General features: G+C 41.3%; 1 protein-coding gene across 16 annotated transcripts in view; it reads right to left on the minus strand.

The window, feature by feature from the left end:
- The window catches only part of DST (dystonin), a 513,682-nt gene that overhangs the window by 246,373 nt on the left and 249,682 nt on the right, over window positions 1–17,627 (minus strand). For 15 of the 16 annotated variants that reach the window (XM_070456721.1, XM_070456720.1, XM_070456704.1 and 12 more), the window contains 3 exons: window positions 12,884–12,973; window positions 10,545–10,622; window positions 8,556–8,648 (listed from right to left, as the gene is read on the minus strand). In XM_070456721.1, coding sequence (XP_070312822.1) covers window positions 8,556–8,648; window positions 10,545–10,622; window positions 12,884–12,973 — 261 coding nt within the window. Of the gene's footprint in view, window positions 1–1,886; window positions 2,871–8,555; window positions 8,649–10,544; window positions 10,623–12,883; window positions 12,974–17,627 lie in introns of those variants that run through there. The other variant, XM_070456705.1, reaches the window with a different exon arrangement.

Raw genomic sequence — 17,627 nt, forward strand, 5'->3', positions numbered from 1 at the left:
GGAATGAAAACTGACCTTTTCCAGTCCTGTGGCCACTGCTGAGTTTTCCAAATTTGCTGGCATGTTCAGTGCAACACTTTCACAGCATCATCTTTCAGGATTTGAAATAGCTCAACAAGTGGGCTTCCCTGGTGACTCAGAGGTTAAAGCGTCTGCATGGAATGTGGGAGATCCTGCTTCGATCCCTGAGTTGGGAAGATCCCCTGGAGAAGGAAATGGCAACCCACTCCAGTACTCCTGCCTGGAGAATCCCCTGGAGGGAGAAGCCTGGTAGGCTATAGTCCATGGGGTCGCAAAGAGTCTGACACAACTGAGCGACAACTAACTACAGTCCAGTATAAAATAAAAATTGTTTAAAAAGTGAAAAAATAAGACTATTCCATTTGGCATTCCCATAGAAGATGTGAGCTTTGTTAAGTACCTCCATATCACAAATATTTAACAAATCAGATTGACAGGTTTATGACCTATTTTCACATGTATTTTCCACTGAAGTTTCAAAAATCATTAGCTACACAGTGTAGGAAGAAGGGGGTAAAGTGCTTGGCATGAAGATAACACAAGGGGGGAAAATAGGCTTATGTACCACTTAAGAAACAGATTTCAAGTTTCCATTCATCAAAACATGTAAGGCTTACTTGAAGCCAAATTGTGCAAAAAAAAAAAAAGAACAGATGGAAAACATACGTGAGCCAAGCAAGTGGTTACGTTCATAAACACACAGCAATCAAGCAGCTTTCTTTCACACTGACCTCCATGTCAGACCTACACAGATAACGGACTAGACCGGATGCTTTCTATTTCAACGTCACCACGGTAAAATGCAAACAGAAAGCAAGACGTAACACTGACAAGGCATAGGGGTGGATGGAAACAGGGAACCAGCTCCAGGAGGGCCAGCGGAAGCCAATGATGATCAGTACACTGACCTGAATAAAGCTTATCTGGTCCCTGGGCAAAGAATCTCTACCCGACAACACAATGACTTTGCCACAACGAACGTGGCATAAGTAAATGTATCACATATACAGGTAAATGTATCACATTTACCTCTTATTTCTGGATTTTTTTTCTTAAAAGGCAAAGTCAGGAACAGCTGAAAGAAAAATTCATCAACTGTCAGCTACTAACATGTATAGGACACTGCTTGGGTAATGTGCTTCTCAGGCAAGTGTACCAATATTTTACATTTTAAAGACAAGTAAAAATCCCAGAGAAGTAACTTTGTCTAATGCCAAATATCTGTGTTAGGAATAAAGATTGCAACTTCCTGGCAGTCTGAGTCATAAGCAAATTCCTATGACCCGCTGCCCAAGTGAGTTCTGATTTTAGACTTGGCTGGGGAGGAACTCATGTATCAGAGAGAACAGATTTGGTGAGTTTCATCTGTGCCTGCTGCCCCCAACACACAAACACACACACATGGAGTTGAAAGCAGGTATGAGAGAGTCCCTATGGATGGACACAGACAACTGGAGTCTGCCTTTTGTATCAGCAATCAAACTTACGGACCAGCAAGCCCACAACTAACTGATCACTGCAGCGTCTCCTCCTTACATCTGTCTTGTCAAAACTGTCTTTTTTATTTAACTATTGTTTGCCAAGGCTATACCATTGGAAAAAACAGGAAACATTAACACAGAAATTCAAAAGACGTGCCAAGTCTTCCAATAATAACAAAAATGTAAAGGGTTTGAAATAAAGTCATGATTAAAGAATGCATCACAAAAAATAAAATCACAATCCAACCTAGTGAAATACATCAAGAGCTTTCGCACTGATGAACATAAAGACAGCATCTACAAAAGACAAACTGCAGAACTTCAGCAGCTGTGCGCACCTGGAGCCCTTATTCCAGGGCAAACTCAGGACCCGGCCGCACTTACCTCCTCCGTATCCTTGGAAGGCAAGGACATGCTATCACACAGGGAGTGACATCTCTTTTTTCCAGCCTGGAAATGGTGTGCTTCCTGAAGGCAAGATCTTTGCGTGTTTTGCTTTTCCTGAATACCACTGTCATTTTTTGATGGACCTTCAGAAAACCCATCTTTTTCAAGTGATCTCTCTGTACCACAGTGAATGGAACTTAAGCTGGCTGCCTTTCGTGAAGAAAAACCACCCGTTTTTCTCTGGAATGTTCTTTTTCTTGTGTTGACATCATCCAAGTGGTCCTTCCTCTTTGCATGGTAGGGGGTGCCGTCTCTTTCTGAAACCCTTTCCTCTGGTTTGCTGACTCTGACTTGGGTTTCCTGGTGCTGAGAAGGGCCCCCCGGGTGACGCTGACCACTCGCCGTCTGGGGCTGGACCCCTGCCTGCAGAGTGAGGCCGGGGCTGGCCCCCCACTCCCACGCCAGCCCCCCGGAGAGCGGGTGGGCGCTTCTCTTTCCTTCATCATCAAGCCGAGGCCCTCCTGACCCTGTGTCACCTGCTGCTTTCTGGGTGAGGTCCCTTCTAAAGTATTTTCCTCTTCCAGCAGAGTACTTTTTAGGTCTCAGAGGAGTTTTGGCAGGATCCAGATACTGTTCTTCTTTCTCGGCTCGGACACATCCACAGACATTCCCCATTTGATTTGCAGAAACTCACAGCTGCACAGTGTCCCTCATTTCAAAAGCCGGGGCTTCCTCAGATCTCCACACAGCCTAGCTCCTCAGACTTCATGACCATCCTTTTCAGCGTGAGGCCATCTTGCTCATGAGAAAGGCACCCGCAAGAAACGCCGTGGCATCCCGCCCAGCCGGCCCCGGGTCTCATTAGACGCTGTGGCTTATTTCTGACCACCAATCCTCTTAGACAAACATCGCTGCTCACTGTCAAATGACATGCTGATGAGCTTCCAAGGCAAACCCTTAGCCTTGCTGCACAAAAACACTCTGACCCTTGCTTTCCTTTCGGTTTTCTGAAATGCAGTTACACTACCCAAGTCTGCTCTAACCTTTGGAACCACTGGCGATGTGACAAATCTGAGCGCAAACAGAAAGCAAATACCAGTCAGGAGACGTTTAGCAAAGTGCCTTTCAAACTTAGTTCCAAAGTGCCTTTCAGCTTTAGTTTCAGAGACTCCTGACTGTACAATTTTTTTTTACTTAAGAAACACAAACTAATGTTGGCACTTGCCCCAAAAACTAGGCTCAGAAACCTCTATAAACTGTATTAAGACTTTCAAAAACAGCAACCACAAAAAAAAAAAAAAAAAAAAGAACAAAAAGAGGGTGATTCAACAGCTGAAGGAGAGATAATACATGTTAAATTCCTAAAACACTCCAGTCAAATCATTTCTAAAATCAATCCCTCTAAATAGCTTGTCATATTTTTAATATGACAAATTTCCAAGCCATTTCTCTTTCTGTGATCAGTAGGATTTTCATATGAGTAGCTTGATAAATTTTATGATTTCAAGCTTGGAACACTTAGCCAAAAGAAACACCCGTGTGTTCTTACACATGAATTAAGGCAGCTGAACTTCACATGTACCTTTTATAATTGTACCCTAGTTAAATACTATGCAGTTTTACCAGGGCTGTGCTATATAAGTAATAAATCAGAATGGAGCCTGATGACCTAAGGTGTGCCTCTTTCTAAGACTGAGTCACTGATATGGTAAAAAGGAAATTAGTATCATATGACTAGTCTTACACAAAAGCTGAAATCAGCTGACTTAAAAAAAAAAAAAAAAACTGACAACTGACTTTCTCCAGGTTGTCTTTAGACTGATCCAAAAATGGAACTCATGTTTTTCTAAATAAAAATATTCAATTAAATAGTCAAGTTAGCAATATGGCTGATAATTGTCAGCATGCTGAGGTTTTCCTTAATCATTTCAAGAGGAAATTAATCTCTATCAGAAAAAAGAATTATATCCCAGAAGACAAGCTGGTAAAAATAAAGCTTCAGGCTGGTTTGTTTTGAATTTATTCTCAATGTCTTCATTTGCACTAGGACATCTTTCAGGAAAACTCAGAAGTATGATGGCTGGTATGTGCACTAACATGCCGAAGGTACGACCACTGACTAGCACTTCCTTCCAGCCCCGCCAAACCCAGCAGCTGCCCCCTTTCAGGTCACTGCACACTGCTGTCTCCCCCAGAAACGGCTCCACTTCAGTCTCTGCCTGGTTAGCTGGCATTCATCTTGCAAAGCCTGTCTACAACATCAGGGGCAATTTCCTTTATTCTCTAAGACCTTCCTAATCCTACCGAAACACACCCTCCTCTACATCCCTACTTTTATTTATACTGTGACAGACTCAACAGCCCAGATTATAGTCAGTATTACAAACACTCTCCCAATAGAGTCAGTATTACAAACACTCTCGCACACTTCCATCATCTGAGTGAGACAGACTGGGATCCGGGACCCCTTGTTGCAATACTTGCACCTGAACAAACCTCTCCTGGACTAAAACCGACTGCAGGCACGCACAGCTGGGGCAAATTCTGGACAAAAGATACAAAGAGACCAAAAAACCCAACTGCCACTTCTGAAGAGCCCAGCAAAAGCAGGTACTGTGCATGCCCCCTGCACACACCACCACGGGGGTGGGCACACCACCTGAGCCAGGTCTGCAGCCCAAGCCGCGGTCAGGCCCACACCCTGACCCCACGTGAGGAAGGCGCTCACCCCACCTCGGGGACTAGGGAACCTGCTCTCACTTCCCATGCTGCAGGCACGAGCTCCCAGAAAGCCCTGCCTGAATTCTGTACTTGGCCTCTGACCAACTGCTATTGATTAAGGAGGCCAAGAACCCTAGTCGGTTACATAGTACCTCTGGACCCAGCATACGGTAACTAACAGGACACTACTGTACCGGCAACACTTGGCCTTCAGACTGCCCAACTATAACAGACAGTCAATTTGTGATGCTCACACAAACACTTTTAAATCGATAAATAAGTTGGTCTTCTGAAATCACTTCCCTTATTTATGTAAAGTATAGAGGAGAAAAAAGGCCCAGTTACTGTTGAGTGAGGATGATTACCACTGCTATAAATAGCCTTCTGTCTTGGCATAACAAGTAAAATCATTCTGATCTTAAATTATCATAGGACTAAAAGTATTTCTTTAAATAAAAAAGGAACATTTCTATTTTATATTGAAATTTTCTATTTTATATTTATAATAATATAAATAATATAGTAATATTATGTTTATATTTCATATTTTATACTTCAAAACACTGAAATGTTCCATTCTAAATAAACCTTGGCCTAATTTTTATTTATTTATTTATTTTTAAAACTTGGTCTAATTTTTAAATACTGGTGATAATCTAACAGTCATAATATCTTGTAATTCAGGTCCTAAAATACACTGGGTTTCCTAAAAAATGCCAGAGGATCACATTAGAAGCAAAACCCTTGGGAGTCTGGGATTAGCACATGCATTAACTATCATATATAGAATGGATAAGCAAGGTCCTACTGCACAGCACATGAGACCATATTCAGAACCCTGTAATGAACCATAATGGGAAAGAATATGGAAAATACTGTGTGTGTCTGTGTGTGTGTAAAACTGAAACGTTTGGGGTACAGCAGAAATTAACATGACATTACAAATCAACTATATTTCTACAAAAAATAAACTTAAAAAAAGAAACAAAACTTATGTTGGCACTTTTTTGGCTGGTCCTCTTCTCTCCTCCAAAGACACTTAATATAGAATTCTTTTCTGAATGATTCTTTGCTTTCCATTTCCTTCAACTTAGGGTCTAAACACATTGCCTCTAATTTCCAACCACTTACATTTCGGTCTGTTACTTTCTGGTTTCTGCTCTCAGGAACTTGAGGGGACCTTCCCCCAAACTCCTGGGGTCTTCTTAGACAAAACTACTAACCTGCACTCACTCTTCACTTTGTCAGACCCTCTGGGGGCATTCCACACTGACCACTGTTCCCTTTTACTTGAAATTCTCTTCCCCTGGTTTCGTCAATGCTACATTTTCTTGTATCTACAACAAGAAACGAAGTCCATGTTTCTCTCTATTAGGAGAGTTTTGGTAAAACCAACTATAATCTGGGGTGACGAATCCTTCTCAATGTGAATAAAGAGCTGGGTGAGGGAGTGCTGCAGGACCGGGAAGGTGCTAGAGAGAAAGCAGCCGGCCAGCTGCAGGCCAGGCCCCCCGCTCCTTCTGTGTCCCCAGGTGGATGGTCTCCCCACACCCCAATCATGGTCTCCCCCAAACTTCCGTCCTCTCTCTATGCTCTTCCCCACCGCCCCCCCGAAAGCCCCTCCTCTCTGAGAGACCCAGGACCCTCGCTTTCTGGAGACCCCCAGGTTCATCGGCGGCACCTCTGATTCCCCGGCTCTGCTCCGCCCTCATCTCCAGCTGCCCGGCAGACAGAAGCCGGAGGACCCCCAGCACATCAAGCCCACCAACGCCGTGGCCTTTCCCTCTCCCCTCACCTCCACCTCCCCAGGCTGTTTGCTGGTTTTTTATATCCTGGGTTCACGGCTCAGCGGCATCTTTAACCCCACACACACACCCTGTCACCAGGTCCATCCTTCCTTCCTCCAAAACACCACCCTGGATTCACCTTTTCTTCCACACCCAAGCCCTGGCCTTTAACACCCCGTCTGAGGGCACCACCTCCATCTCTCCACTCATCTCCTTGACTGCGGCCTGTGGTCATTTGTTTATTTTACCGGAGTCCACATACAGTTCTAAAATATCATTTTGCAGGCACAGGACGGTTGGGTGACTTGCTCAATGTCTTCACGGCCACAGATAGAAGAACTGACAACCACACTCAGCTGTGCCCCCCTCCAGGGCCTGGGTGCTCCCCAAGCCTGACATTCAAACTCCAGACCCAGCCTGTGTCATCAGCGGTCGGTAACAGTGGGGCTGTTTCTAGAGGTCTCCTGCAGTTTCAGCCCTAGAAGTTCTGGATCCCTGGGAAAGTTGCTGAGCAACTCCACGTGAATTCTGCTTTTTGGCATTCTAGTTAGACTTCACCTGTTCTGCTAACAAGGTTTCGGGTCCGGAGCCAGGCCTCAAACCCTGCCTTGCTCGGTACACCAGGCCCCCTAAGGATGGGGCCTCTAGAGATGAGGGTCCCTGACTCCAGTTCCCAGTCATCAAGCCCCGCTGAGCCGACATTCGCCTAATATATCTGTACTAGCTGCTCTATCGGCTGGCCGGCTGACACCCGGTCACCTGGGGTCCCGGTACCTGGGTCCTCTCCTCTGATTTCCTAGTGCTACACCTTTGCTGCCTACCCAAGTCCTGGAGCCTGTAAGACTCTACTTCCTAGAGCTGTCCATATATGCCAGATTTAGCCTGTTCCCACATGAGCCCCAGTTACATTATTTCCACCATTCCCCTACAAACCCTGTATTCCACTCAAATGTTTTAAATATTAGAAATAAGTCTTCTTCCTCCCAAGATGTGGTCAAAACCACAGCTCCTCTCTGAAGCCGGCAAGCCGTGTCTTCCTTCCCCAAGGCCCACCACACAGCTATCAGTCAGCAGATGTGCCATGTGCCCGCCGCAGCCAGGCTCTGCGCACTGCACATAAGATGCTCCGCTGTCACCCAAGGGACTGCTAAACCAAAACAAGTGCCAAAAGTAGGACTCACCTTCAATCAAATGAGGACTATTTTTTTAATGCACCATTTTACAAAAACCCAGGATCAAAAGAAGCCTTTTACTAGCACTGGTAATTAGATAATAATTCATAGCAATAAATATGCATTTATTCTCCTTAAATCTAGTTTGAGAAAGTACAACTCCATAGGAAAAACGGACGATTCCAATGTAAGAAATCTCTTTACGAGAACGACACTGCCACCTAGAGTCTATAAAACCAGGAGAAAGCTGGCTAAGTTCAGAAACTGTAGTATCAATGAAATCCACTCTAAGTCGGGATTGAGTCATCAAATTTTTATGTATCTAAATCAGGTAATGTTGGCCAATAAGCAAAAAAAAAACATGTCTACATTCAATAAAAGGGAATCTCTGTCTTTCAACTCTTGAGATTACAAGCACTGTTCTAAAAACATTCTAAGCTTTTCAACAACAGGAAGGGGAACAATACAAACATACTGTTTAGGAAACAAAGTCCGAATCTCATATCATTTATATGTAGCATCTTTTAAAAAAACTGATACAAATGAGCTTATTTACGAAACAGAATCAGACTCAGGGACTTCAAGAACAAATTTATGGTTACCAAGGGGAAAGGGGGGACAGATAAATTTAGGAGTTTGGGAGTAATAGATACATACTACCAAACATAAAATAAATAATCAACAAGGACCTACTGTACAGCACAGGAAACGCTACTAAAAATTCTGTAATAATCTATATGAGAAAGCAATCTGAAAAAGAATGGATATACACACACACCTATGAATCAACCTGCTGTACACTGGAAACTAACACTGTAAATTAACTACACATCAACATAAAATAAAAAACTAAATTAAAAGAGAAAACAGAGTCTGAAATTTATTTTCCCCTCTTGGATGCAAATGCATAATTCACCCTTCACATGAACCACTTGAAAACCAGCAATGAGGTTAAAAGAAATGACAATTAAGAAAACTGGGCTTACCTGAAAGTGCAAAATTATTGTCCATATTAATCCCAAAGTCAATTTGGGATTTCCATCTGTTATGTCATCGTTTCTAATATTCACTAATTTCACCTGTTTTGTATATGAAGAGAGAAAACAAAATGCTTTTCAACCAGCACATGAGTTATTTTTACCTACATAAAAGATTCTAAATTACAGATATAAAAGAAGCCTGAATAATTTTAATACCAATAATCCTTTAAAAACTGTTTTACCCCTAAACCCACTCATCTTAGGCTGCGAATTACAGAGGAACATTTTGGCTTTGTATTCTACCGCAAGTACTAAAAGTACACTTGTCAAAACAAAATCACAGTTCAAGTGAGAAGTCCTAAATACTTAAGCTTTCAAACTAGAAATAATACTGTCTTTTTAAAATAAGTGTTATTTTTTACAATTAAGTAGGAAACTATTCTGAACCATCAAATAATTTTAACAATTTTATCACACTTCTATCACAAAGAGTGTAAAAAAGAAATCTAACATTATTATTCCATTTGTCTACCACAGACTGCTACCAGGATAGGTAACTATGTAAGTCACTGGACATTTGGCAGACTGTTCAAAACTTTAAAAACAATATGTCAATAATAACCAGATTTAAAGTTTATCAACTGTCAAATTATGCATTCAGATAAATTAATGCAATAATGATAACTAACACTTCCTAGAAAAATAATTAAATATCATGAATGATACCTAATATTTAACTTAATGGACAAATCACTACCAAAAATATTTCAACAAAGAGACATGATTAACCATTAATCTTCTGGAAACTTCCACCAGAATTAAGACTAGCAAGGCAAATACCAATAACACTTAAAATTAAGCACTGAGTATTGGCTAGAATTTAGTAACTAAAGCACTGTGATGTTCATAATAAACCAAATGAAGGGCTAACCACAGTGTTTCCTTCTCTTCCTTACCCTGTCCTCTTTCTCACTCTCCATAAAAAAGCAAAACTGTTGCCACCTCCGATTTCTCCGTTTTCAGTCACTTTCAATTCTCCTGAGTTTCACTGTCTCCTCCTTTTTTCTACTAATTGAAAGCTACCAATTACTTGGCTTATACCATTTTAATCACAGTGGTACCCAATCAAGATCAAATCCAATTTGGTGTTCACTTTTCTCCCACGATTTCCTCTGAAACCTCAAGCGAGCTGGGGACTGTTGTCAGAACTGTTTTCATTTTTAACCACTTCTAAATCACCCAGTTGTGTCTGCTTATAAAATATGAACTACTGCCTCCTCACTACTACATTTTAAAAATAAACATATGCGAAGTTTAAAGTATTACATAAACTTTTATAAAAATAGGCAATTTCGTAAAGTGAGTATAAAGAATATTCTTTCCCCACTACTAATAATTGTTCTTTGACATTCTTAACATTCTGTTGCTAGTAAAATGTCGTTAACTTCCCAGGCAAAAGCATTCCAATACCAACAGAAGGAAAATCAGTAGCTGTTATTCAGATGGTAATGTAGCCACTGACAATTCCTCTGGGCTTACACCTACAATTAATTTCCTTTTCTTTGGAACAAACGTTTAAAAATATTTTAAAATATCAGTCTCACAAAAGCACAAGTTTAATGGTTATGAAAGTGAAGTCGCTCAGTTGTGTCCGACTCTTTGCGACCCCATGGACTGTAGCCCACTAAGCTCCTCCATCCATGGGATTCTCCAGGCAAGAATACCGGAGTGGGTTGCCATTTCCTTCTCCAGGGGATCTTCCCGATCCCGGGATTGAACCCAGGTCTCCCCATGGCAGGCAGACTCTTTACCGTCTGAGCCGCCAAAGAACCTCTGTTAACGATTATTAAATCATTATTAAATCATATTAAATGTTAATGATTAACTCAAAGTCAAATTTAACCTGTTCATTCCCTGTCATGGTCCTATGCAGATTTATTCAGTCACACATGTGTCGTATTATATGATTACAGCTTTGAAATTCAAACATCATACCTGGCGTCTTTTCAAATAGTCAAGTGCAATTTGTACATTCTGGAGTCTGTGAAAACGCATCCGACCCTTCTCTCTGGGCTAAGAAGAGAAAAATGCAGGGTATAAAAAACATTGTATTTTCTGACACCATTGACCATGCTAAATATGCTGAATATCCTATATAAATACGCTGTATGCTCATCATACTGTCAAAACGGTATTTACTGTTTGGGTAAATCCATTAAATTTTTAATGATATTTTAATTTTTTTGAATTACCTGAGATTGAATGTAAACTATAGGGATTTTTCTGAATATGTTTTATTTAAATAGATTCTTTACTATGAATATTTTATTTAAACAAAAGGAAAAGAGAAAGTACCACAGAATATACAGACATTTCATATTCACTATACTAGAAGTCTAGCCTACAATTATTTAGCTATGGATGCACGCAAAGAATTAAATACCATTCCCCAATTGCCTTCTTAATAAACTCTAACTCAAGAGGGTTTTTTAATTATACATGGATGGCATGTTAATGAAAATGAGGTAAAGTAGCATGCAGTTAGTATAAAAACCACCAAGAAGGAGAAAGGCAGTAAAGGTTTACTTAGCCATGATACAGGAGAGAGAAAAGCAATTAAAGCCATGTAATATATTTCCTCTTTATTTTATTTTCGTTTTTGCACACAATCGGTTGGACTTTAATAGTCTGGCGCTGCCTGGGGATGGATGTGATGACGTGCTGTGTCAGGAAAACTGACAAACCATAATTCTTTTCCTTGATGCCGTTTCCCTTAAGAAACATTACAAGTCAGCAGAAGGGAAACATAAGGAAACAGAGCTGAGAAAATGTTCAACAAAAATACAAAGAATGGAGCTGATAACTGACCACACAAAATCTTCCAAAGGGAAAAAAAGAAAACTGAGAGCTGAGCTGAAACGTGAATAGGTTGCTGAAGCCAAAGGCAGCAGAATAAAACAGACGGCGGACCACAGACTGGGAAAATAATCCCATATAACAGGAGAAATGAAGGTGATGAATCCCCACTGCATCCACAAAACACACGTTCCAGTGAAAACAGGGGGCTCTGGGGATATGATGACCAAAGAAGCGCATCTGTCTTGCAGAGGTAGGCTCGGTCGACTGAGCGTCATGGGGGTTAAACAGCTCTGTCAGGTCCCTAGCATTTAAAACATCCTCCCCAAATAAAATGAGACAGATAAGACAGGCAGAGAATGTCTATCTAATACCGACTGCCAATAGGCGTGACTTAAGGCATAGTCTTAAATATAAAATAAATGTCCATACGTTCCTTCCAAGAAAGCAATGAGCAGTTATGTCTGAAACATCAATTTCAAAAATGGAACTGATGTGCATAAAAATTAGCAGGCTGGTTGTAATTGTAAACCTTCACACTTATACAAAAGGTATATAAATGTCTTTAGCTCAGATGCCATCCTATAGGGCTGCCATTTCCTTCTCCTATAGTTTAAGCACATATGTTCAAATACCATGCAGTGCATAGAGATACAGAAATAAATGTAAAGAGAAAGTATGTCCTCTGTCCAATCTGTTGGTCCACACACATCCACCTCCCTGTGGGTCTTTGGGCCTTTTACCATTTTCTAAAAAGGAGCCAGAAGCCATGGGTTACTCTATGGTGTTAGCGATCACCGCACTGTACCGGCTAGGTTAGTCGAGTTACGGGGGCGACACCTACCCCCTTATCCTCATCCTCCACATCCTCATGCTGTTCATATTCGCATGCTTCTGAGGCACTCACCAACCGTAAGGTCTTCAAAAAATCTCGCTCCCTTGGCTAATGAATACAACAGACAGAAGACAGGACAGCAAATACACAAGACAGACCAGAAATGAAAAGAAGAGCATGAACAGAACATAATGAAGGAGACCGGGTAACCGAGAAGGGGAGGGATGTTCACAGAAGAGGAGATGACACCTGTGGAGGGGGTTAGACCGTCTGTCAGAAAGCGGTGCTTATTTCCTTGCTATTGGTGAGTCTTTTAATAGGGGGTTATATTATGCATCCAAATTCTGCTAAGCATTAAAAAAAAAAAAGACCCAGGTAAAAAAGAAGAACAGCAGTAGTATTTTAATTACAGAACTGATTATATAAGCAAGGTCATCAAAGTGTTTCCATCTCCCAAATGCACATCATTTAAAGTCTGAAAATGCTTCAGAATCTAACCAGAACTCTTTTTTCAAGCAGAATTCACAGCAGCTCACAAGACGGATGCTGCAAAAATCTGAACAGTTTGTGCTGAAAACATACTAGGTCATATGCAAAAAGGATCACACGTTCCTCCAAATAAATTATGAAATTTGAAACTTACCAAGGTGTCTCCCGAAAGAACCTCTAAGAGAGAGATCAAATTGTGTCCGTCCCTCAAGTCTTCATAGAGATCGTTCACATGTTTTCGAACCTATAGACAAAAACACAATTTAAAATTTTTGGTTATAGAGCTCAGATTATCCTTAGTACCCGAACAAGAAAGTGGACAAGGAGAAAACGTTCCTTGTGCGTTCATTCATGCAGTGTTTTACGTAGGCGATGCCCTGACCTGAATCACGATTCCTGACCCAGCAGCCAGGGACACTTAACAAGCTGAGTGTTTAGCCCCCCAGCCCCACGCTGGTCTTCCTGATCTCTGGGTCACAAAATTCAGGAAGCCAGAGGCACACACTCCTCATGTTAAAAGTCCAGAGATGTAGCCTTGTTAAAAGGTCCATGAGACTCTAGGTACTCCTTCTGAAAATTCCTGTGAGTCTATGGTTATCTCAAAATTAAAAGTTTTTTAAAATGTATGTGAGGTTTTAAGGCCTCTATTCAAAATTTCTCGCACAGCATAGGATTTTCTTTTCTTTTCTGAATAACTTCTTTTTAAATTTTCTATTGGACTACAGTTAATTTACACCATTGAGCTGGCTTCAGGTACAAAACAAAATGGTTCAGTTATACATATTATCAATTCTTTTTCAGTCTTTTCCCATATAGGTTATTGCAGAGTCCTGAGTATCGTTCCCTGTATGTCCTTGCTGGTTATCTCTGTTATATATATTAGTGTGTGTGTGTTAAACCCAACCACTGATTTATCCCTCCCGGGGGATAAACCGCATAACCACACTCACTCTAGCTGACAGTTAACAAGGCTGGTTTAAGTTTCTTAGTTTATAGCTCAAACCACCAAAGACTTCCCCAAAGTGCTGCTGGTCAGCCACAGAGGGACACCCCTGGCAACGCCGGCCGGCTGTCAGTTTCTGCCGGACAGACACGGTGAGCGCAGGTCGCGAGCACAGCTGGCCCACGGCAGGGGGGCCCACCCCAACCTGCTCCCCTGGGGCGATGCTGGGCTGCGTGACTTTGCAAGCCAAGGACGGGGTCCAGAAAGAGGCAGGGAGCAGCATTCCCCCACAGCACGTGGGCACAGGTCTGCGCGCCCCCCGTCCGCGTGGTACACACACTCTGGAGGTTTACACGCAAGAGTCAAACTTCTTTGCATGTGCAAAGTTTCATGTGACTAAACAGCAGAAAGAAACAAAAAGATCCAAAGTATGGTCAAAACTTTCCGACTACAGGGCAACCAGCAAGAAAGGGCCTCATGTAAACTGGAAGCAAGCCTTTGATGGCTAAGACTTTCGGGTCTAAAAAAGCAGCTTGAATACCATTAAATTTTGTTCTGCAGTGACCTAAACGGGAAGGAAATCCAAAACAAGAGGGGATACAAGTATACATATAGCTGATTCACTTCACTGTGAAGCAGAAACTACTGGGACATTGTAGACTAGCTGTTGTCATTTAGCCACTCAGTCGTGTCCGGCTCAGCGACCCCATGGACTGCAGCACGCCAGGCTGCCCTGTCCTTCACTATCTCCCAGAGTTTGCTCAAACTCATCATGTCCACTGAGTCGATATCCCAATTTTAAAATCTTTCAATTAAAGAAAAATTTAATACTACTAAATTTTATTATCTTAACTGACTACATGCTTTATGATTTACTGTCAGAAAATATTTGTAATTAGTGAAGAATAAAATTTCCTTCAGAGTTTCATATCAAATTTATCAGCTCCTATGACTAGTATTTGGGGACTTTCTGCCTAAGTCACGGTACTTTTTAATATTCAACTAATATTCATTTACCTATCTATGCATCATTAGTGACAAATAATGTAAGCATTACACTCAGGCCTAATAGCTTTAAGTAACTACTAATACCAATAGTACCTATAAAATGACCAGCAAAACTGAAACAGTCAGATTATTTTTAACCAAGTGTTTCCATTTTCACAAGTTGACATTTTTATTTTGATTTCCCAATACCCAAGGAATATCAGCTGACTCTTTGGTGTCACAAGATAATTATATAACAATAAAAGCAAGCTTAAAAATACTTCATTTTTCTAAAAAAAAAAAAAAAAAAAGAGAGAAGCACATCATAACACATTTCAGACAGTCCTATTTAGAAAATCTATAAATACCTAAAAAGTAGATTATTCCTTCCATTAAATATTTTACCTTCTATTAAATGAATATCATTAAATGACATTCTCCTGAAATACTCAATTACATTTCAGAGCCAATTTCCAGGGATCTTTTCAGGAAGAAATCTATGATATACATAACACACACGTGTGCAGACAAGCAACTTTATGAAATGACTGCTAATACTCAATTTTCTACTCACATATTAACAGCACTGTAAGAACTGACTTGGCCTCATTCCAAGCCTTAAGCGTGAGTGTAAGGCTAAGGATCCACTTAAAAACAAGCTGTCCATGGATGGACAAATGGACAAAGACGACACATGTACACAGTGGAATATTACTCAGCCACTAAAAACACAATCTTGCCATTTGCAACAGAGACCTTGAGGGAATCAGACTAAGTGAAATCAGTCAGACAGAGAACAAATACTGTATGATTTCACTTATAAGTGGAATCTAAAAAGCAACAAATGAGCAAGCAAAACAAAAATCATAGACACAGAGAACAGAATGGTGGTTGCCAAGGGTTGGGGCTGGGAAGTGGGTGAAACAGGCGAAGGAGATCAAAAGAAACAAACTTTCAGTTATAAAATAAATAAGACATGGGAATGCAGTGTACAGCAGGGTGACTGTAGTCAATAATATTGTATCACATATTTGAAAGCTGCCAAGAAACCAAATCCTGAAAGTTAACTTTGTCTGGTGCTGAATGGTATTATAACTAGAACTTTTGATCATCTTATAACATATACAAATATCAAATCATGAGGTCATACACCTGAAACCAATATAATGCTATCTGTCAATTATACTTCAATTAACAACAACAAAAAAAAACAAGGCAAAAGAGCTAAGCTTGTGGATTTCATGCATATGTGTACATCTAAATCAACATACTCCTCTGAGTATGTCCAGTGTAAGCAGAGAGCAGACTAATTCTTAAGAGCCTGAGCAGGAACATGAGAGGCCACAGTTACATAAACAATAGTATGCATCTCTTGACCCTGAGGCAGCTGTCGAATCTCTCAAAACAGACAACTCTATCATGCAGGTCTGACATCTTCAGGAGGGACAGTGGAACACAGCGCACAGTAAGGATGCCCCCGCCCCAGGCAGGAATGAACAATCAACATTAAGAAAGCCAGGCGCTCTTGGCCCCCCGTGCCCACCCATGCCTGCCAGAGCCACATTTCAATCCAGATCCACTTCCTCAGTCCTCCTCACTCCAGGACGGTTAAAGATGAGGTGTGATCAGTGGCCAAGACACAGGAACAACCTAAATGTCCATCAAGAGATGAATGGAAAAAGATGTGGCACATACATACAGTGGGATACTACGCAGCCATTTACAAGGATGGAACGGTGCCATTTGTAGCAACAGGGATGTACCGAGAGATGATCATACTAAGTGAAGTAAGTCGGAAAGAGAAAGACAAAGACCGCATGATACCGCTCACATGCGGAATCAGAAATATGACACAAATGAGCCAATCTATGACACGGGGCTTCCTGCTGGCTCAGACAGTGAAAAGTCTGCCTCTGAGGCAGGAGACCCGAGTTCGATCCCTGGTTGGGAAGATCCCCTGGAGAAGGAAATGGCAACCCACTCCAGTATTCCTCCTGCCTGGGAAATCCCACGGCTGGGGGAACCTCGTAGGCCCCAGTCCATGGGGTCGCAAAGAGTCGGACACGACTGGGAAACTCTGACTTTCAGAAACAGAATCACAGACACAGAGAACAGACTGGGGGCTGCCGGGGCAGGGGCATGGGGCACAGCTGGAGGGGGAGGCTGGGGCTGGCAGAGGTGAGCTGTAACTCACAGGATGGGTAACAAGGTCCTTCTGCACAGCACAGGGAACGGTACTCAATACCTTAGGATGATCATCATGGAAAAGGGTATTGTTCAAAACAGCGTGTGTGTGTGTGTGTGTGTGTGTGTGTGTGTGTGTGTGTGTGTGTGTGTGTAACTGAATTCCTTGCCATACCACAGCAATTAACAAAACACTGTAGATCAGATTTACTTCAATTAAAATTTAAAAGATCAGTTAATTAAAAATCAATTAGAAATCAATTTTTAAAAAGATGAGGTGTGATTCTGAACACATATTTCACATGAAAGCAATTTCACAACTTGCTCTGCCAGACTGAACCCAACTACGGACATGAGGGAAACTCTCCACCACAAGATGTTCTTTTCCACAACCACATTTATGTGACAATAAAGAAAAATTAAATTAGGCATGTTTAAAGAAGAAGAAGAGTAAGCCAAGCAAAACCAAGTAAGGAAAAGAGAAAACATATTACAAGGGAAAAAGGATTTCAGGCACGCCTCTGCTGCGGGTCTCATGAACCAGTTACCCAACCTCTCGAGGCCTCCGTTTTCTCACCTGCAAAATAAAAGACGGGAAACAGAAGGCCTCAAGTTCAAACTAGAGAACGAGAATTCTGTGATCTGAAAATAAAAATTGTCATCATTTTTTTAAAAATCACTGTCAACTTAAAAGAGAAAGCATGTCAAATGGAAAGCTGCTAAGAATTTTAGGAAGAAATACAGAAATAGATTAAATCAGCTTCTGTAATGCTTGCAAACATGC

This window comes from Odocoileus virginianus, chromosome 27 (assembly GCF_023699985.2).
Source record: "Odocoileus virginianus isolate 20LAN1187 ecotype Illinois chromosome 27, Ovbor_1.2, whole genome shotgun sequence".
Taxonomy (NCBI): Eukaryota; Metazoa; Chordata; class Mammalia; order Artiodactyla; family Cervidae; genus Odocoileus; species Odocoileus virginianus.